General features: G+C 58.2%; 3 protein-coding genes across 7 annotated transcripts in view; 2 read left to right on the top strand and 1 right to left on the bottom strand.

The window, feature by feature from the left end:
• Positions 1–1274, bottom strand: part of PPIP5K1 (diphosphoinositol pentakisphosphate kinase 1) — a 44147-nt gene extending 42873 nt beyond the window's left edge. For 3 of the 5 annotated variants that reach the window (XM_088172793.1, XM_014887817.2, XM_088172798.1), the window contains exon 1: positions 284–306. The gene's annotated coding sequence lies outside the window, so the exon portion shown is untranslated. Of the gene's footprint in view, positions 1–283; positions 307–1146 lie in introns of those variants that run through there. The other 2 variants (XM_088172794.1, XM_014887824.2) reach the window with 1 other exon arrangement.
• LOC106860124 (creatine kinase U-type, mitochondrial) lies at positions 975–9947 on the top strand. Its single transcript, XM_014887828.2, has 9 exons — positions 975–1284; positions 6239–6437; positions 6769–6864; positions 6980–7201; positions 7663–7748; positions 8663–8786; positions 8921–9055; positions 9366–9491; positions 9698–9947. The coding sequence occupies exons 1-9, from the start codon at positions 1136–1138 to the stop codon at positions 9812–9814; spliced, it is 1254 nt and encodes a 417-aa protein (XP_014743314.1). The 5' UTR covers positions 975–1135; the 3' UTR covers positions 9815–9947.
• Positions 9948–12817: 2870 nt separating this feature from the next.
• On the top strand, positions 12818–20472 carry PDIA3 (protein disulfide isomerase family A member 3). The gene is made up of 13 exons (XM_014887837.2): positions 12818–13006; positions 13081–13159; positions 13836–13953; positions 14341–14448; positions 15324–15453; positions 15896–16012; positions 16427–16552; positions 16971–17153; positions 17685–17793; positions 18572–18700; positions 19123–19202; positions 19729–19786; positions 20069–20472. The coding sequence occupies exons 1-13, from the start codon at positions 12837–12839 to the stop codon at positions 20186–20188; spliced, it is 1527 nt and encodes a 508-aa protein (XP_014743323.1). The 5' UTR covers positions 12818–12836; the 3' UTR covers positions 20189–20472.
• Positions 20473–20768: the final 296 nt, after the last annotated feature.

Raw genomic sequence — 20768 nt, 5'->3', positions numbered from 1 at the left:
CTCGGGCCAGGCAGGCACGGGCGAGGGGCGGCGGGGCCGGAACGGGACCGGGCCGCGCCTCGCCGTGGCGCCGCTGCCGCCCACCCGGCGCTCCCCGACAGCCGCCGAGAAACAGGGCCCAGCAGCGGCGCGAGCGGCCGCCGTACCCCTCCCCGCCTTGCGCTTCGCTTCGCTTCGCTTCCCGCCGTGGCCCCGGCCGTGGCCCCGGCCCCTCAGCCGCCCCTGCCCCCGCCGGCGGCAGCAGGGGGCGCCACGCCAGGCGCCGCCATTTCGCTCCGCTCACCTGCGTCCTCCGAGCGCACCCTGCGCTGCCGGCGCTGCCGCCGGCCAATCACCGCCCGCTGACGGCGGCCGACAGCCAATCGGCGCGGAGGAGGCGGGCCGGCCGGGACGCGAGAGGATTCAGCGTGGCGGCCCCTGGCGGCGGCGGCGGGTTCTGCAGCGCGGCCAGGCGCGCCGCGCGCACGTGGGCGCGGGCCCCGCGCTGTAACGGCGAGCGCGCGGCCGCACCCGGCGGGACACGCGGCTGTAGCGGCCGTACCGGGCTGGGCGTGCGGTTCTACCGGGCGCCTGCTTCTCGTGTGCCAGAGCAGCCCGGCGGTGCGCCAGCAGCTCCTGTCCTCGGGGGTCTGCGGTGGCTAACGCGGCGCGCTCCCTGGCCCGCTGGTGCGGCCCCGCCGGTGTGGCGGGCACGGAGCACTGCGAGAGGGCTGGTGACCGCCGAGAACACGACCCCGATCCCGCGACCCATAGCGGGCTGCATCCCGTCGAGGAGCCGTTGTCGCCGCTCCCGACTTCAGGTGGACGAACTTTGACCCGGCCGCGCCCGCCCGCCCCGGGGCGCGGCGAGGGGCTCCGAGGTGCGGGTCCCGGTGCGGAGCCGGCCCGTCTCGGCGCGGTTGCCCCTCCGGCGCTGTCCGGCGAGCGGTGCTGAAAGCGGCGGCGGCCTCGGTGGGGCGGGGCGGAGCGGGGCGGGGCAGCCAAGCAGGTGGCGGTGCCGCCAGGCCCCCCCCGTGCCCCGTCGGCTCCCCGCCCCCCGCGCACCCCGCCGCCGTTCCCGTTCCCATTCCCATTCCCGTTCCCATTCCCCTCACGTCCGCTGCCCGCCCCGGCGCGCTTGCTCCGCCGCTCCGCCATGGCCAGCACCTTCGCCCGCGCTCTCTCCGCTCGCCGCTCCGCCGGCCTCCTGGCTATGGTGGGCGCCGGGTCTCTCGCCGCCGGCTTCCTCCTCGCCCGGGACACGGTCAGCGCGGGCGACCGTCAGCGTCGGCGATACCCGCCCAGGTAATGCGCGCGAGTGGCGGGGGCGCGCGGGCGGGGGACGAACCCTGCGGTACCGGCACTGGCACCGGGGACGGGGGCGGTCGCGGCGGCCGCTCCCCGGCTCGAGCCTGGGCGGTGGGTCCCGGAGCCGCTCGCGGGGGCGGCGCGATGGACGCTGCTCGTCCATGGCGGGAAGGACCGGGAGGCCCCGAACCAAGCCCGTTCTGGCCCTGGGCCACGACGGGGACGGAGCGGCCGCGGGGGCTCAGCAGTGTTGGACGGATCCGCCCCGCCTCGGGCTGCGTCTCACCGGCTCCGCGGGCCCTGCCGTCCCCGCGTACAAGGACACCGGCACACCGGGCGCGGTCCCGCGGGGACCAGAGAGCGCCGGTCCCGCCTCCCCGGGATTCGTGGGGGTTGCCCGAGGCCCCTTCACGGGACTCGCGCTGACGGGGGCTGTGAGGGCTGCGGGGGCCGCCCCGGGCACATTCCCCTGTCCGGGGGTTGGCTCTGGGCGCTGCGGTCCGGGCAAGGAGCCCCGGAGCTGCGAGCTGTCCTGGCTGGTCCCCGAGCACCAGCACAAGCCGCTGCAGCCGGCGACGTGAGAGAGCGGGGGGCGACAAATGTTTGACAGTAGGATTGGGGTCCCGGGAGACTTCCCGGGATGACAAGGAATGGCAGAGATGAGGGTTGTTTGGGAGAGGGGCCAGCTTGGGACGCAGCAGTGCTGGGACCGCCAGTGCCGGTGGGGACACGCCCCAGGCTCGGCCCAACAGAAGCCAGGGAGACTTTGCCAATGTCCTGGTAGGAACAGGATGGAGCAAAGGGTCCATTTTGTCCTGCTGGCAGAACACCCAGGATCTCTGACTGTGGGAGCTGGTGTCAGAGCAGCCCCTGGCCCAACCTCCTCTGGCTGTACCAGCCTTCCCACGCGCCTGCCTTTGGGACAGGGACTCCTCTATTGAAAAGAAAAGCTTTGCTGGCAGGTCCTGGCTCTTCCCTCTCTGGGCCAGTTTTTAAAGGGAGCACTAGAGGGGCCTGTGGGTTCTGAGCATGCAGCCCGATGGGTAGATTTTGGATGACAATGAAATGTGCGATCTGGACTTCTGGGACATGGGCACAGAGTTGAGCTGAGCTAAGTGGGAGCATACACGGCCACAGGCTGGCTTAGGGGTGCTTTTGAGGTAATGCTGGCTCTGCAAGAGCCCTGGCCCTATTTGCACACCCGGTGCCTGATCCCTTAAGCCAGATAAGTGTCACAGCTGCAGCACAATGCTAAGGTTCAAGCTCTAGACCAGAAGCTCTCACGTCACTCCCCTCTGAATGGCTCTTTGCTGCCCAGCCGGGCTAGGAGGACAAGTGTCTCACATCCTCATGGTTCTGCTCACCATTGCTTGCCATGGCAAGTGGGGTGGAGGAGACAGAGGCTGGTCCTGCCCAGTGTTTGTGCTGCCAGCCCTAGGAGCACAGAGGGGCACGGCACCAGGCAGGACTGGACGCAGTAGCTGCCTGTGTCTCACAAGAGCTAGACAGAGCAGGAACGGGCCAGGGCCAGAAGGGGAGAGGGACATGGTGGCCACCAGCCAGTCCTTATGCTGCCAACAGCTGCTTGGCTTAGCACATCCTACAGGCGGGCCAGGAGAAGGAGGACTGAGTTTTCCTGCCTATCCCACTGCCAGGGAAGGAGCAGGGTGGGAAGGAGGCAGCACGTTGCTGCTCCGAACACCGGCAGCTGCTGCCATCCCTGCACCAAATGCCGACAGTCAGAGCAGTGTGTTGTGGTACTGCATTGCAGGCTGGGAACCCCGGGCATGTGGAGGGCTCGCAAGGAGCTGGCACCGGGGCTATGGCAAGCTGCGTTGATCTACAGAAAGTCGGGGACAAAAATTGAGTGAGTTCATAGAATTACAAAGGCCGGATGTTATTGATTATTTACCTCCCAAGAGGGGGATGTTTTCCAGCTTTCTGTACAACTGCAGTGACACAGAGATCAGGTCAGGAGGGGATGAAGTCAAGGTGGGGCTGTGGCTGAGAAGCTCTAAAATGAGCCTCCTGGGGGGTTCTGTTCAGTTGGGAATGGTTTTTTGACAGTGCTGACACTTGAAAAGAGCCTGGACAGAGCCCTAGGGATGAGCTGCAGTCCCTCAGTCTGCAGCCGACTCACCCGAGGATTTTGCCCCTCTAGTCTTTAAGTTAAAAAAGGAGAGAGACATTGGCAGCAGCCCTGAGGGGTCTGAGCGACATTCCACAGGCTCCTATCAGAGGCACTGTAGTATGAATGGCCATGCTGGGAGGGCACAGGCACTTCCACCTCGAGGAGACAGGGACACCCCGTGCCTTCTGCCAGGTGGGTCCTACGACAGGCATGGCACCACACTGGGCCACCACCACCTTGGGGCTCCCAGCCAAAGTGTCTCCAGACAAAGCCCAAGTCCCCTCCTCCCTGCATAAAGAAGCCTCATGCTTGGCTGCCGGCCGGCTTCCAGTTCCATGGCATCACAAGGGTCTGCTGCTCACCCCACAACCCCCACGCCTCTCCAGAGGCCATGTGGGGCTGGGACTGCCCGGGCACCTCAAGCCAGTGATGCCAGGAAGGCACTGGACACTGCCCACATTAGATGTGAAGAGCTGTGGGGAGGTGCTGTCACTTCTGGAGAAGCTGCCCAGTCAGTAGACAGTGATAATCCCTGCTGGCTGCTGAGCAGGTGTGCTCTGGGGTCAGGCACCTGCTTGCTCAAGGGCAGAGAGGGCAGCTGCTGCAGGTCACGGGCAGGACAGCAGGCTGAGATGAGCACAGGACAGTGTGGGCACAGTGCTGAGTTGCACTCCTGGCAGACATCCACACTTCCAGCTCTGCAGCTGGGCAGGAACCCACAATACCACAGATCCATGGAATCATGGAATCGTTGAGGTTGGAAAAGACTTTTAAGATATCACTCGGTTCTGTGGCACAAAATAAAAAATTTGTTTATGGGAACAAAATAGATGGTGCTGAAATGGCCATAATTTTATAACCAGCCTCGGGGACCAAAACCAAGGGGTCAAAGCAGCCCACATGCAGCATCATCTTCACACTGTGACAGATGACCCCTGGACAACCTGAGCACATGGTTGTATGGTGCCACTGCCAGAGCCCTCCAGTGCCAGCCTGGACACAGCCTCCCCCCCGGCTCTGTGGCACCATGGTGAGCACAGCGCCAAGCTCAGCACCTTCACCCCTGCATTACCCGGCTGGTCCTAGCAACATCCATCTGAGTTCAGCTCTAGAAAGGCTGAAGAGAGGCTGTCCCCCTTTGCTGGCTGTAGTCTGGGGCTGTTCAGGGGAGGGTGCACTCCAAGCAGGTGCTCAGTCAGCACTGCAGTAGGCACAGCACCTGCAGGGAGAGCCTGGAGTCTCAGGGTTTGGATGCTGAACACCTCAGGGAAGGTGTAGACAGCTGTGGCAGACAGCGTGCTTCAGCCCATAGCAGTCTCCTGCGTGCTGGGAGTGAGCTGGATTTCCTGAGGAGCCTCTACTGCTCCTGGGCATCCTCTGTCACACAGAAAGCACAGCAAGCGGTCCTGGCACGCCCATGCTTGAGACGGGAGGAGCCTGTCCAAGTGTCCCATTCTGATCAGCAAATGCTTTTTACAAGTGTATCACCCAGGGGAGACAGGGGCCAGCAGATGACAGGGGCAGAAGCAGTGAGGGAGGCCAGGGTAGGTTGTGTCCCATACATGCCACATCAGCCTCTTAACTGGATCGTCTCATCAGGGCACAGGTCTGTGTGTGTGTTGGGAGCAGCCCTCAGCCTCCTCAACCGTAGGACGAGTTCTTGTCTGGAGCAAATGCCTCCTTCTGCTGGTCCAGGCAGGAGCTGCTAGTGCTTCCCCACATAATGCAGTGGGAGCCCTACCTCCCTTTATTTCTGCACAGGAAGCCATGAGCAGTAGCCAAGCTGTGGGCGAAGGGCCACATTCCTTGGCCTGCAGACACACAGGGGAGGAGGCAGTGGCAGCCACAGGGCTCTGCATTGCAGCACAGGATTAGTGCTGGCAGCCAGAACCAATGCCCGGCGTGAGCCCAAGAGCAGGAGCTGAGCACGGGAGGTGCCAAGACTTGCTGCTGATGCTGATGTCTGACTGTTGCTTCCCACAACCAGACGTGCATTAGCCCAGGCAGCTTTTCTCCCACATGGATCCCCCAAGCTATGTCACCCCCAAAGCAAGCCTCTCTTAGATAGGTGTCCCCATGGATGCAGGACCCCCTCCAGCCACCACTGTGGTCTCCTGGGCTGCCAAGGGCCAGTCTTGTCCCGCTAAGGTGACTGGAGGCACCTTCAAGAGAGATTTGGCCAAAGCAAGCACTGGCAGGGTCTTGCCCTGCCAATTTCCCTGCGAGTGCAGAACAAGTACAAAGCCTGCCTAAAGTGGGAATGAGGTCGAGAGACAGCCTCCCACTAAGCTGATTAGAGGAAAGCAGCCCCCTAATACAATAAACTGAACTGGGACTGTGCTGTTCCCACTGGCTGCAGATCAGGGTCAGCCAATCTCCTGCCCTACACCATGCAGGGGGGCAGAGGTGCAGGGGTGCAGGGGTCAAACAAGCCAGGACCCTGCCGACTGCATGCCCTGCCTCCCCTACCCATTGCATCAGCAGAGAGGGAGCCCTTCCATTTGAGGTGGCATCAGAGCAGCCCCAGGGAGTGGGATCCCCACTTTGCAGCCCAGCTGCCCTGGCACCTCAGTGTGGGGATGGGCTCACGTGGCCCCACTGCTCACTTGGCAGGTTCTCCCACTCTGGGGCCCTGCTGTGTGTTTGATAAGGAGCCACTCCCTAAGGACTGGTCCAGATTTGCCTGTGGACTTTTGTCTTGGTTCAGTGCCAACCCTGGGTTTGGGCTCTCCCTGCCCTTGCCCCACAAGGCTGGCAACTGCTTCCCTGCTCCCACCTGTCCCCTGGCCCCAAAGAATTCATTGGTGTCTCCTCCCACAGCGCTGACTACCCCGACCTGCGGAAGCACAACAACTGCATGGCCAACAACCTGACGCCAGCCATCTATGCCAGGCTCTGTGACAAGGCAACCCCAAATGGCTGGACCTTGGACCAGTGCATTCAGACTGGTGTCGACAACCCTGGCCACCCCTTCATCAAGACTGTGGGCATCGTAGCTGGTGATGAAGAGACCTATGAGGTGAGTGGCAGCCAGAGCCTGCAGCAGCCAGAGGAGTCCCAGTACCAATGGTACAACCGCCAGCCCGAGGCACTACTGCCCACCTCCTCTTGCCCAGCCTGAGCAGCTGGAGAGGCCGCTGGAAAGTCTCCACATGCTCCTGCAGGACACAGGGCTCCTTTGGAGCAGCTATTCCTGGAGCCCTGCAGCTTCCTGCTCCACTTGTCCTTGTGGATTGCCGTTGCACTGCAGGACACACTGTCCCCCACATTGGCAGTGTGGCCCTGCCAGGCTTGTGGCAGGGGCTTCATGAAGCCCTGGGTCTGCTGTACGTTGTCCCACTTGCTTCCAGGTGTTTGCTGACCTGTTTGACCCCGTGATCCAGGAGCGGCACAATGGATACAACCCCCGCACCATGAAACACACCACAGACCTGGACGCCACAAAGGTGCAGAAGCTGGACAGTGCTGCTGCACGCGGTGTCCTTCCTTGGGCCTTGGGGGTAGGGCCCTGCCAGCACCAGGGCCACCCCATGAACACCCTGTGGCTGCTGTCTGTTCCAGATAAAGTTTGGCCAGTTTGATGAGCGCTATGTGCTCTCCTCCCGGGTCCGGACTGGGCGCAGCATCCGTGGCCTGAGCCTGCCGCCAGCCTGCACCCGTGCCGAGAGACGAGAGGTGGAGAAAGTGACTGTGGATGCACTGAGTGGCCTCACCGGGGACCTGGCGGGCCGGTACTACCGCCTCAGCGAGATGACCGAGCAGGAGCAACAGCAGCTCATTGACGTGAGTCAGTGCAGCTCCCGACCAGCTCCCCCCGGGTGCATGCAGAGCAGGACCCCTTCCTGGCACTGCCTCTCTGGGAGGTTGCATCCTCCTTTTGCAGCTCTGCTGTCTTCTTCAACCAGGACCCCTGCCCTAGCTAGGCAGCCCAACAGCACAGTGCTGCTCAGCCCTCATGAGCCAGGAGCTCTCTGAACTCAGCTCCAGCAGCTCGTGGCCACCTCTGACTCTTGCCCCCATTTCCCTGCCCATGCCCAGAGGAGGGCAGGCTTGTGGCACTCAGCTGGTGCCCCACCAGCCCCTGGCACAAGGTGGGCTGTGCACCAGCAAGCTTCTGCCTCCCAGGCCAGGAAGGCAAGGGCTCCTACCCACAGGTGCCCTGACTGGGAGTACTGGAACCAGTGAGGGTGCCCTGGCTCCAGCCATGCAGCCTGGGTGAGCCCATGAACTCTGCCTCCCTCCAGGACCACTTCCTCTTTGACAAGCCGGTGTCCCCGCTCCTGACAGCAGCAGGAATGGCTCGGGACTGGCCTGACGCCCGAGGGATCTGGTGAGGTTCTGCCCTGGCACGGGGCGGAAGGGCAGAGATGGGGGGGACAGTACTGCTCCATCCGTCTCAGCCCTGCCACCCACATTTCCTGTATTTGCTGCGCCACAGACCCTAGCATGTGGCATCAGTGCCCCTGGCCCTTGCTCACCCTGGGTTCTGTGGCCTCACCTGGGATCTCCTTCTGCACCACTGTCATCAGTCTACTGTTCCCTACACAAACACAGCACAGTTCTGGGAAGAGGGACTGTGGAACCAGTACCAGCTGTCAATCCTGCCTGCTCTCACCATCCTGCAGCACCTTGCACTCTAAGGCTGCCAAAAATCTGTAATAGCCTTCTGCTCCCTGGGCAATCCCCAGCACTCCTCCTGGCTTCTGCACACTCTATGTGACACCAAATCTACCCTGCCACAGTTGCATCTTACTGCTCCCTCCCAGCATCTTTGCACAGCCATGCAACATCCCACACTCCTGCAGAGCAGCAGCCAGCACACGTGTCCGCCCATGCCACCCTCGCTGACACTGTGCCTTTATATGGGAAACATCTCCAGAGCACACATGGTCCCCAGCTCCAGCTGCACCTAACCCGGCCCTCCAGTGCACATTCCATGCCTCACAAGCCCCCTCCCACTGCAGGAGCCGTGCTCCCGTCCCCAGTCCAGGCTGGGTCACCACCATGCTGCCACCCGCCTGTGCCCAAGGCACTGGAGATAGCTCCCATCACCGGCAGTGATACATGTGGATGGGCTCTGGCCCATCTCCAGGAGCATCTCCTGGCCACCCACCCTGGTGCAGTCAGCACACTGGAACCAAGGGCAGTGCTGGCATCACGGTGGTGGGGGCAGAAGGGGCACAGCTGAGTGGGCACAGGGTCTCTGCAAGCTGCCAGCACAGCCAAACACTGCCCTTTCCCTAGGCACAACCACCAGAAGACCTTCTTGATCTGGATCAATGAGGAGGACCACACACGTGTCATCTCCATGGAGAAGGGGGGCAACATGAAGCGTGTTTTTGAGCGGTTCTGCCGGGGCCTAAAGGAGGTGAGTGTCCAACAGCTTCTGCTGTGCCAGCCCCATAAACAGGCAAAGAGGGGCATGCAGGGCTCCTGTGGTGCTGGCCCTCTGCTGGGTACTCTTTGGCCAGGGATGAGTGACTGCTTGTGCCTCTAACTCAGGTGGAGCGGCTAATCCAGGAGCGAGGCTGGGAGTTCATGTGGAATGAGCGGCTGGGTTACATCCTGACCTGCCCCTCTAACCTGGGCACGGGGCTGCGAGCAGGTGTCCACATCAAGCTGCCACTGCTCAGCAAGGTATTACCATGGCCAGTTTTGTGGTGAGCCAGGCTAGGACTGTGAGGAGCTCAGCCACAAAGGCGCAGAATAACATAGGACTCAGGTTCCCCTAAGAGGCATAGGGTCCAGCCCCTGCCTGCATGCCTGACCAGAGAGGCCTGGACCCCAGGTGTGAGCCTGAGTCTGCTCAGGGCAAGACTCTGGGTGGGGATGGTGACCCACTGACAGGACTCTGTGAGCAGCAGGGGGCTGCCCCAGGGAGCATCGGGCTACAGAGCCCTGACCCTTGTTGGTCCTGCTGAGCACTGACACTTTCTCTGGGCATCAGGACAGCCGCTTCCCTAAGATCCTGGAGAACCTCCGGCTACAGAAGCGTGGGACGGGTGGTGTGGACACTGCAGCCAAAGGCGGCGTTTTTGATATCTCCAACCTGGACCGCCTGGGGAAGTCAGAGGTGGGTGCCAGACAGAGCTGGGGAGAGAGGTTCTGGAACGTGTCTGCATAACGGGCCCACAGTGCCCATGCAGCCCCAGGGCCGTGTGCTGGGGCCAGCGTATGGGTGCTGGGAGTGGCAGTGCCTCCCCTGCGTGCAGCAGGACTGGCCAAGTGGTGTGGCTCCCAGGACAGTCCCTCAATCACCACCATGTGCTCCTGGTGCAGGTGGAGCTGGTGCAGCTGGTGATAGATGGTGTGAACTACCTGATCGACTGTGAGCGGCGGCTGGAGAAGGGGCAGGATATCCGCATCCCCTCGCCGCTGCAGCAGTTCCGGCACTGAGTGGGACACGGCAGCGCCAGCGCTCTGGGGCGCAGGGCCCCCTGTAGCTTGTGCAATCTCTGTGCCCAGCATGTTGCTGCATCCTGTAACCCACAATGTGTCAGGTCAGACCCCATAAACATGCGCTGCTGTAGCCATGGCTCAGGCTTCTTCTTACCCCAGTACTCACCACCCCACTGACCTCCCAGCACCCTGTCCCTCTGCAGAGGCACCACTCGGATTTCCCCCCATCACGAGGTTTCACAATCACTGCATATGGGCTCTGCACCCTCTGCCCCATCCCAACCACCCTGGCCACCTCCCAGCTGGTACCAGGAGGAGTGCAGCAGGGCCAGGAAGTGCTGCATGGCCTCAGGTCCCACCCTGAGCAGCATGCCAAGGTCTCCCCTGGCAAATGAAGGTACTCCTGTGCAAAATGTGTCTTGAGCACCCAGGCAGTGGGAGAGCAGGAGCCAGTGGGCTCCATGCTCCTCAGGATCCTGGATGGACTGCAGCCAGCCCATCCAGGATGGGCAGTGCCTGCACCAGGATCTCGAAGGCAGGAGCACCCTTGCTGTCCTGGAGCAGGTACCAGACCAGAGCCTGCAGGAAAGAGCAACATTGCACTGCCTGCACAATCCACACCGTCCCTCAGACCTCCTTGCTCAGTGTCCCACAGTGGGTCTGTAGCAGGCTTGCTGCAAGGATAAGGATGCAGGGACAAAGCCCTTCACCCTGAGCCGTGGCTCCTCCCAGTCACTGGTGGCTGAGCAGAGCACATGCACCAGTCAGTGCCGGGAGCGGATATCGGTCCTGGGAGTCGCTCCCTGGGCCCGCGCTGTAGAGGGGAACGGCTCTAGAGCAGGCAAGGGGTGAGGGAGCAGAACCGGCCCTTGAGCACGCATCTATCCGCGATGGCTGCGCTCCCGGAGGCCCGTTCTCCCTCACCGGGGTTGGGGTCCCGCAGCTCCAGCAGAAGCAGCATCCCTAGGCTGGGAAGGGAAGCAGCCATTCCTGCGTCCTGCGGGCAGCAGGAGCGAGCAAGAGGGAGATAGACGAAGTTCCCGCAGGATCCAGACGAGGATCTGGCAACACCCGCAGTGCGGTCCCGGAGCCCGGCTCCAGCCCCCGCCGCTCCCGCATTCGCTATGACACCTTCCTCCGACAGCGGCAGCCCCAGAGACCCCTGTCCCACAGACCACCGAGACGGGTTGTGACACACCTGATACTTCCCCGGCACGGGACCCTGCCCGGTCCCTGCCTGCCTATCCCGCTCCTGCCGCCGGGGCTGGACGCCCAGGGCGCGACTCCCGCTCGCCTCGGTTCTGGGCTCTAATCCGAGGCCGGCGCCAGCCCTACCACCGCAAACGGAGCCGAGCTCGGGCATTATTGGTTATGGGGAGCCGGCCCGGGCGGAGGCAGCCGGGCGGCAAGGCACTGCCCAGGGTTGTGGTCACCGCCCAGGGCTGTGGTCATTATCCAGGGCTGTGGTCACTGCTCGGAGCTGTGGTCACTATCCAGGGCTGTGGTCACCGCCCAGGGCTGTGGTCACTGCTCGGGGCTGTGGTCATTATCCAGGGCTGTGGTCACCGCCCAGGGCTGTGGTCACTATCCGGGGCTGTGGTCACTGCTTGGGGCTGTGGTCACTGCTCGGGGCTGTGGTCATTATCCAGAGCTGTGGTCACCGCCCAGGGCTGTGGTCACTATCCGGGGCTGTGGTCACTATCCGGGGCTGTGGTCATTATCCAGGGCTGTGGTCACTATCCAGGGCTGTGGTCACTGCTCGGGGCTGTGGTCACTGTCCGGGGCTGTGGTCACTCCCCGGCCCGGGGGCCCGGCGCTGGCCGGAGGAACGGTGGGCAGCGCCCCCTGCCGGCCCCGGAGCGCGCGGTACCGGGAGGAGCTGCGGGGGCGCCCCGGGCCGGCGGGCCCGTTGGACGGGAGTCGGCGGCCGCACAGCGCTCCCCGGGAGGCGGCCCCGGTCCAGGGCTCTTTGTCGCAATGGCGACGATGAAGTCAGAGGCGTCACACGGCTTCTCCCTGCAGCCCTGGGGCCGACTGGCTGATGCAGTTCAGTGTTGGTGACAAAAATGCCAGAAAGAGCCCAGGCGGCTGCCCCCGTGCCGGAGGTGAGCACCTGGGGCTGACCGCAATCATCAGCTCTGGGGATGCTGGGCGCAGTTGCTAAAACTCAGCGGGTCAGCGGGAGGGCCTTGATGACAAGGCGAGGGCAGGAGCACGTGGGCTCTACGGACAAACGGGTGGCGAGGAGGAAACGGGGTACCGAGAACGTTCCCCCAAGTGATGCATTGTTCCCCAAGGCCCACCTGAGCTGCCCGGCGCGCTGCAAAGGGACGTGACGCTGGGAGCGTGAGAATCGCGGTTTTGTGCGGGGACAGCCCCAGGCCCTGGCGGTACCGGGCCATGGTGGCACGAGATGGGAGCAGGCTATGCCTGATCGAAGCCGGCGGCGAGCCGAGCACCCCGGCAGGAATGGCACAGACGAAGGTCCTTCCGACCGCAGACCCCAGCAGAAGGTGCAAATGCCGGCGGATGGGGTTACGGGGTAAAGACCCGCTCCCGGGTTTGGCTCGGGACTAGGGGAACGCCAGGCTCTGTCAGGGCCGGAGCGTGAGGGGCCGTGGGCGAAAATGCGGGGCTGCGGCATGTGCTGGGCACGTGTCACGGCCGGGCCGGCACGGCGCGATACAGACATGGTGGCCACGGGGTTAATGCACGCCCGGGGGCAAGGGCAGGCGCTGTGGTCAGGGGCTGCACCGCGGATGGAGCACGGCACCCAGGCCAGCGCTCCGCCCCGCCCCCGCCGCGGCCCGGGCAGCGCCGAGAACCGGCGGCGCTGGGGAGGGGGCGGGGTCTCCGGGCCGGCCCCGCCCCTTTGGCCTGCGGCCCGTGACGTTCCGCCCAATCAGGAGCTGCCACACGGCAGATCCGGATGCGGGGGCGGGACTTCCGGCTGCGGCCCCGGCGCTCTTCAGCTGCCGCTCCCGGCCCCGCCGCTCCCGGCCCTGCTGCTCCCGCCGTCATGTCTTCGCCCCGGCCCGCGCAGCCGGCCCTGCCTGCCGCGCTGCTGCTGTTCCTGCTGCTTGCCCTCGGCGCTCGCGCCTCCGACGTGGTGGAGCTCACCGATGCCGATTTCGAGAGTGGCCTGGCCGAGCGCCCGGGGCTGGTGCTCGTAGAGTTCTTCGCGCCCTGGTGAGGGGCCGCGTGGGGCCGGGGGCGGGCCGGGAGGGGTACTTGGCCGGTCTGACTCCCTTCCGTGCCCCTAGGTGCGGACACTGCAAGAGGCTGGCGCCGGAGTACGAGTCGGCCGCGACCCGGCTGAAGGGGATCGTGCCTCTCGTGAAGGTGAGCACCGGCTCCCGCGTTGGGCGGCCAACGACCGGACTCCTGCTCTGCAGGCCGGCCGGACGGCGTTGCTTTGATGCCTTGGAGCTCTGAAATAATCTGGAAGCCGGTGCTTGCAGGGCCGCACCGCGCAGCTGGTGTGCAGAGGGTGTGTGAGGGCTCGCCCCAGCCGGGGAAATAGGCCTGCTCGGAGCTGGGTGAGGCTGAGAGCGAGCACCGTGCTGCACGCACACACTGAGGCTTGCTGACTAGGAGCTTTCTTTTCTGCGTCAAAACTCGTAGAGTTTTCTCAAATCAGAGTCTGTCTCTTCCTTTACGGGAAGTGGCATGGACTCTTGGCACCATGGCCTCCTGGTCAGGTCAGCCTGTTTTCTTCGAGTGTTATATGAACTTTAGGACTGACAAGGTGCTAAGAAATTCTTTGTCATTGATTGTAAGAAACTATATTTTTTAGTATTTTTTTTGGTTTGTAGTCTGGTGGAACTTGAAACTAGTTAGTTTTTCCAGTATTATCTGAAATATTTTTCTGGGCCTCTCAATATACCTGTGCTACCTGTTTCCCAGTCTGGGCTATCCAGCACCAGGCAGTGTGTGACAGATCCCTCTAGGCCCTTGGCTGGATTGGGTGTGTTAGGGCTGGATCTCAGTCTGAGTAGCAAGGTTTCTTTTCCTTTAGGTTGACTGTACAGCAAACTCCAACACATGTAACAAGTATGGAGTCAGTGGATATCCCACATTAAAGATTTTTCGAGATGGAGAAGAGGCAGGGACCTATGATGGGCCCAGAACAGCAGGTAAGAACTGTTTGGCAGTGTCTGGCTTGCTGATGTGCTGCAGGAGGCAAAATGTAACAGCCAGGGATGCAGAGAAGCTTCCCACCTACACATACACCCCCCCAGCCCCTTACCCTTTCCAGAACTCTTTGTGCTGGCAAGGCCTGGAATGTTTATTTTTCCCCTAAAGCTCTCCTTTAAAGGTGAAGGTTTCCACATTAGCTCCTAGTTCCCAGGATGCCAGAAAGCTCCTGTGTGAAGCTGATGGGAGCAGTCCTTCAGTGCACATATTTATTGTATGGGAGATGTGTATGGATTCTGCAGAAACAATTTTTGGTTTAGGAAGCTTGAAAAATGTCTTGTGGAACTTGGTATTGATCCCTTTAATTTTTTTGCTAATCTTTCAAGATGGGATTGTCAGCCATCTCAAGAAACAGGCGGGACCTGCTTCGGTGGCTCTCAGTTCTGTGGCTGAGTTTGAGAAGTTCATTGGCGATAAAGATGCTTCTGTCGTGGGTGAGTAGAGGTGGTGCATCGTGAAATGAGTGGGCACTGGGCTCTGGGAGCTTGTCTGGAAAGATCAGAGGCAGTACCACAGGCTGCAACAAAAGAAATTCCAGATGGACATGAACAAAACCACTGCTGATAATGAGAACAACAGAGCCCTAGAACATGTATCCAGAGGGATTTTAAAATGTTCAGCCTGGGAGATTTTCACAACTTAGTTGGACAAAGCTATGAGCAGCCTAATCTGACTGGGGCTGGTCCTGCTTCAAGCAGGAGTTTGGGTTTGAGGATTTCTGGGTATTCCTTCCAAAATTTTTTTTTTTCTGTTTGTTTTTTCTCATGGCCATCTGCCTTTGTTGGCTCCCCTGGCACCATAGTACATGTTTTCCAGAGGTTGTTGCTTTCTTGGCTGGCTGACAACAGGTAGCTTTGAGTTGCTGGAAAGTGTATTTGTTGCTCTGGTGGCATCAGAGGGCTGTTGGCATTGGGTGTGTCTGTGGTTACACGTGGCAACAGTAAATGGTGCAAATCAGGTGCCATCTTGTATGTATAACCACATGAGTATTAACCAGCATTCCTAAACTTACTGTTATTAAGTGCCAGTGGCTGTTGTTACACAGTCACCAGTGGATGTCTGGGTGTTCAAGGGACAATAGTCTTTGGCTGAGTGACCAAATTGGGCTTCTTCTGAGTACTTTTGTGCTGCTGGAAAGGAGGGGGTACAAGGAGGTCCCGAAAAATGGGAGAGAAGCTGTCAAAGGTAAATTATGCACTGAAGGACTGGATTCAGGATTGATCCAGTGCATTGTAGAGAAGAATGCTGAAAGCTGCAGAGGGTCCACAGCTGCTTCGGTTTGAGGTCACAATCTGCCTTTCTGCTGCAGGTTTCTTTGGTGATGCATCTGGGGATGCTTATTCGGAGTTCATGAAAGCAGCCAACAGCCTCAGGGATAACTACCGCTTTGCACACACCACCGAGGAGCAGCTGGTGCAGAAGTACAGGGAAGATGGAGAGTAAGTTACTTAATACAAAGATTTATTGTTATTGAGCCATTTGGAACAAATTCATAAATTCCAGTTAAATGGTTTCAGTTTCTAAACGTAGCTTAAGGTCTGTTTTCTTCCCCACCCGACAGTGGTGTTTCTTTTGAATGGAGATAGAAAAGTGTAAATGGTTACAGGCTCTGAAGCCTTTGTGTCTGCCTCTGGGTGGAAAGTATCTCAACAGAGACATTTTGTTTCCATATTCATTGTTACGGTGAGTTTGTTTCTCATTGTGGCCTGACTGAATCATGGAGAAGACTCTGACAGGTACACCTAATGCACTAGTGCCACCAAGAAGCTAAACAGTGTTGTTTGAGCTGTGAGTGGTGAGTGGGTTTTTGCCACATCTGGCTGCTGTTGGTGGACTCCCAGGGACACTTTGAACTAATTCACAATACCTGCTTCCCTGCAGAGGTATAGTCTTATTCCGTCCTCCACGCCTGGCCAACAAGTTTGAGGAGAACTCTATCAAGTATCCAGAAGACAAAATCACCAGTGGAAAGATAAAGAAATTCATCCAGGAGAACATGTGAGTGGTTCCTCACCAGCACATGTGACAAACTGGCCCCAGTTGGCTTTGTCCCTGTCAGAGCTTGTTTTTTCATTGCTGCCACTTCCTGCTGCATGTCTTGGCACTGCTTCCCTTTGGGGACACCCTCTTGAAATCCTGATCTGGCTACTGGCATGCACTCTCCATATTCTATCCATGATCCTGTTTAAAAACTGAACCTGTGGGAGCTGTGCTAGCTTTGGCCTTGCTTGGGTCAGGTCAAGCTACTCATGTGGCTGGAGATGGAGATTTGACCTGACACAGGAATGAGCAAAATGTTTCTTCCTGGGGCCTGATTGATCACAGGCATTTAACTCCTGGGTGGGAAGCAACTGTGCCGTGTCAAGCCTGTTCTGGAGTCGTGGACTCTGCTAATACTTCTCTCATTGACAGCTTTGGCATCTGCCCACACATGACAGAAGACAACAAAGACTTGATCCAGGGCAAGGACTTGCTGGTGGCATACTACGACGTTGACTATGAGAAGAATGCGAAGGGATCCAACTACTGGCGCAACAGGTGGGAGTGGTGGCGGGTAAATCAGCCTCACACTGTTCACTGTGCTCCCTGCTGTGCTTCCAGAGCTTGGGTGACAATCCCCTGAAATCCTGTGTGATTGCCCTTGGTCCTTAGGAACTTAGACCTTACCCACAAACTGCCTCACTGCTGTGGTGTGCAGTTCTGCCCTTTATGCCTCACACGCCAGGGTCGTGGAGGTGGAGGATGGAAACACAACACTTGCCTCAGTCACCACAGACGAAGCTTACTGGTCTGATTCTCAGCACCATTTCTACAGAACTTAGCTCTGGAGATTACATTGTGCCACTGAATTCCTAGTTTGATGTGCATGTCATCTTGAAGGATGTTACATCATGTGGAAGAAAATATTCAAAGAAATAATGCTTTGTGGTTTTGTTTGGTTTTTTTTTCAACTCAGAGTTATGATGATTGCAAAGAAGTTCTTGGATGCTGGCCACAAACTGTCTTACGCTGTTGCTAGTCGGAAAACCTTTGGCCATGAGCTTTCTGAGTTTGGTCTGGACAGCAGTGTGGGTGAGGCCCCCGTCGTTGCCATCAGAACTGCCAAAGGAGATAAATATGTCATGCAAGAAGAGTTCTCGTGAGTTCTTGAACTTGCTGGTACTGGGTCTCACTTGATGCACTTTGGTCTAGAGGTCTCTGACCAAATGATACTTTGTTAGCTTAGAGGAAACAGGAAAGCTGGGTATTGCAGCTCGAAGAAGTAATTGCTGGGTCAAAATGGCTCCTGCTCATGTGATTTCCTGCTCTCTAGAAAGCTTGCAGCCCCTCCTGTTATACAAAGGGAGAGAATTTAACTCAAAGTACTGAAATGTCTGGTTAGGAATTAGGGTGCAATAAAGGGAAGTTGTACCTTTTCATTTTGAAAAAAAAACCTGAAGGATGCTGGAAGGCCTAAAACTTTGAATGGGATGTGCATCCAGCCTCCTGTCAGAGCCCTTAAGGACATCATTGCACTTGTTCTGGGGTCTGCTAAGCCAGCCCCAGACTGGTGCTGTCAGAAATGCAGGTGGCATCTGTTGTGTGGGTGGAAGGAGCTTAAATAAGCCTTGAAAGTTTCCCCCTCTATCCTGTGTGTGTGATGATGGCTGTAACATCACTTTTCTTTCAGCCGTGATGGAAAGGCTCTGGAGAGATTCCTGCAAGATTACTTCGATGGAAACTTGAAAAAATACCTGAAATCAGAGCCTGTCCCTGAAAGCAATGATGGGCCTGTAAAGGTGAGTGCTGCTTATGGCTGCAGAGACACTGCTCAGCAGCAGCTTCCTGTGCCTGTGTGAAGTGCTGGGAATGTGGTGATAGACAGAGGAATTACTCACTCCCTTGTTCCACTGCAGCTTTCTGAGGTGAGGGAGACATGCTGCTTGCAGTCTGGGTTCTGTGTTTTTTTCTCTCAGCGTAGTAACTGCTGCTTGGCCACAGTAGTTAGCATGCTTTGTGAGTGCACCAGCATCCACATTTCCAGGGATTATGCAAAGGCCTGCCCTCTTGTCTTGTGCTTGCTCCTTCATGGCATGGTCTTCCTGTTGGTTGTGACTACACTATTTTAGGGATCTCCCCGTTTATCTCATCATTGGGATCTGGTATAATTCTTGCTTTCACCCTCCCAGGCAATTTTGCCCTGAGTAAGAACATTCCCTAGTCTGGCTTTTTGATGAGAGCCCTACACAGGAGTGCGAGTCACAGGATTTGCAGATGTTTTGAAGATGGGGATGAATGGGGATGGCCTCAGCCAGTCCTGCTGATTGCTTGCTGGGATTAAAAAGAAAAGCTTTATCTCCCTGCAAGGAGACCATATGCAGACCTCACTTGGAGGTAGTGCTGGTAACCTCTGGCAGGTTTTTACCTGCATGGTGCAGATGAGGAGTGCTGTGTTTGGTTCTGCTGCTTCTGTGCAGGTGTGGGAGACCCAGGCTTGGGTGGAGTGTGTGGAGTGTGTCCTGTCACTGCCTCATCTCTGACTTGGAAGGAACTAACTGGTGTGATCAACCCTTACAGGTGGTGGTGGCTGAGAACTTTGATGAAATAGTTAATGCTCAAGACAAAGATGTCCTGATAGAGTTCTACGCACCATGGTGCGGCCACTGCAAGAATCTGGAGCCTAAATACAAAGAACTGGGGGAGAAGGTAAGTCTGAGACTCTTGCAAATGTGAGCTAGAATTTTGCAGCACTAAATGATCCTGCAGGTTCTTTCTAGCTTCTGTGATAATGGGGAATAATTGTGCCTTCCTAAGGACTACAGATTTTGGTCTCTTTGCAGAGTGCAGATACCTTGCAGCACGATCTATGGTAGCAACCACACCTGGTTTATTTAGTCTGTGTTCTTGGCTAGGGCACTGGAATATTCCCTGATTCAATGACTGGCCTCAACTGCCCAAATTTCTTTTTGGATCTTTTCCCTCTGCACTATGATAGTCTCCCATGTAGTGAGGGTTGGTGAAGTGGCATTCCCTGTGCACTGTCCTCTGACACCACTATCCCAGATCATGCTGACTGCTGGGTTCCTGGATTTTGGAATTGGTTACTGATGGGTTCTTTCTACCCACAGCTCAGCAAAGATCCCAATATCATCATTGCCAAAATGGATGCTACAGCCAATGATGTGCCTTCTCCCTATGAAGTCCGAGGGTAGGTCTGACTGCTATGACACCACATGTCAGTGTGTGAGTCCATCTCTGTCTGACTTTGTGCACAGCTCACTGAAGAGCTGAAAGAGCCTCATGGGGAAGGATGTGGGGGTTGCCAGGCAGTAATAGCTAGATGCTGGGCAACAGCTTGATGTGGAGAAATCAAGAGTGACAACAAAATACATTTATCTGCCTGGCTTCTCCAGGATTCTGATGTCCTGGCTCTGCCTGGAGGTCTGTCCTGCTGCTTTGGGATGTGCTGAGATTCTGTTCCTGGCAGTGTGAAAACAAATCTCGGCTTGCTGTTCCAAAAGCAGTTCAGCTAGCAAACTTGAACCAGTGAGCTCAGCCAGATCTGTGGGTGTGGCCGGGCTCTTGAAGGCCACGCCTGGTTCCTCAAAGCCCCAGAAGCTGTGCCATGTTAAACCAGGGCAGTGTGGGATGCGAGTCCCTTTAGTTGGGACTGGTCTGATAGAAATGAGAATATCTCAGGAGCTTATGTGTTTCTTCTCTCTCTCTCTCTCCAGTTTCCCCACTATCTATTTTGCTCCAGCTGGCAAGAAGCAGAGTCCAAAGAAGTATGAGGTGAGTATTTTACTGTTCTTGATGCTTTGTAAAGAGGTGAAGTGTGTCCAGGTGCTCTAATTATACTCAAGCCTCTGGAGTTGGGGGTGTCACTGTGTTCTTGTTACCCCGAGAGCACACCTCATGGTACCTACCGGGAGTGTTGTACTTTGTGCTGCAGGTCCTGAGGAGAATTATGCTTGCAGTCACCTGGGTGTCCTGCCAGGCACCTCTCCCCACTTCAGGAGAGGGGAAGCCCGTGGTGGGTACAGGCCCTGCCTGACTGTCACTTGCTTTCTGCAGGGGGGCAGAGAAGTGAGTGACTTCATCAGCTACCTAAAGCGGGAGGCAACCAACACTCCCGTGCTGCAGGAGGAAGAGAAATCCAAGAAATCCAAGAAGAAGGTGAAGGAGGATTTGTAAAATACCTACTTACCACCTTATCAGGATGAGCTCTGTGTGAATTGGGGAAGCACTGGTCAGACTGGGGCCAGTCCTGGGCTGTGGAGAGCCAGTGGCCATGTGGGCCGAGGGGCCCCAGCTGCTGTATCTAGTAATGTTTAATTTCCTGCCGTCTCTTAGCTGCACTGTTGTGGGGCTCCCCAGGTTTGTTTTGAGGTTTGGGAGGGGGTGGGGGTACAGTTATTTTCTAATTTTTTTTGTACATTTGGAGAAGTGAAACAATAAAATGACCCCCTTAAGACCAAGTGTCCTTGTCCTAGCGCAGCCCATCAGACCTAACAATGGGATCCTGCTCTTCATAGACAGCAGCTTCCTGCTGCAAGTTGTTCCCTGCCGCGGCTTGCTCCCACCAGCAGAAGCACTGAGGGCACTGGCTTTCAGGAACCAGGACGGTTCCTGGTCCCCCAAATACATTCATGCCCGCACTGGCTTCTCTGGCTGTCTCTTTGATCCCCTAACCCCGACTTGCCCAGGGGGACCCTGACCCATATGGTTTCCCTCGGTCTCGGGAAGCCTTGGCTCCCCTGGGCCGTGCAGTTCC

Source organism: Sturnus vulgaris, chromosome 13 (assembly GCF_052056855.1).
Source record: "Sturnus vulgaris isolate bStuVul1 chromosome 13, bStuVul1.hap1, whole genome shotgun sequence".
Taxonomy (NCBI): domain Eukaryota; kingdom Metazoa; phylum Chordata; class Aves; order Passeriformes; family Sturnidae; genus Sturnus; species Sturnus vulgaris.
Note: the sequence above shows the minus strand (reverse complement) of the source record. Positions and strands in the feature narration are given on the sequence as shown.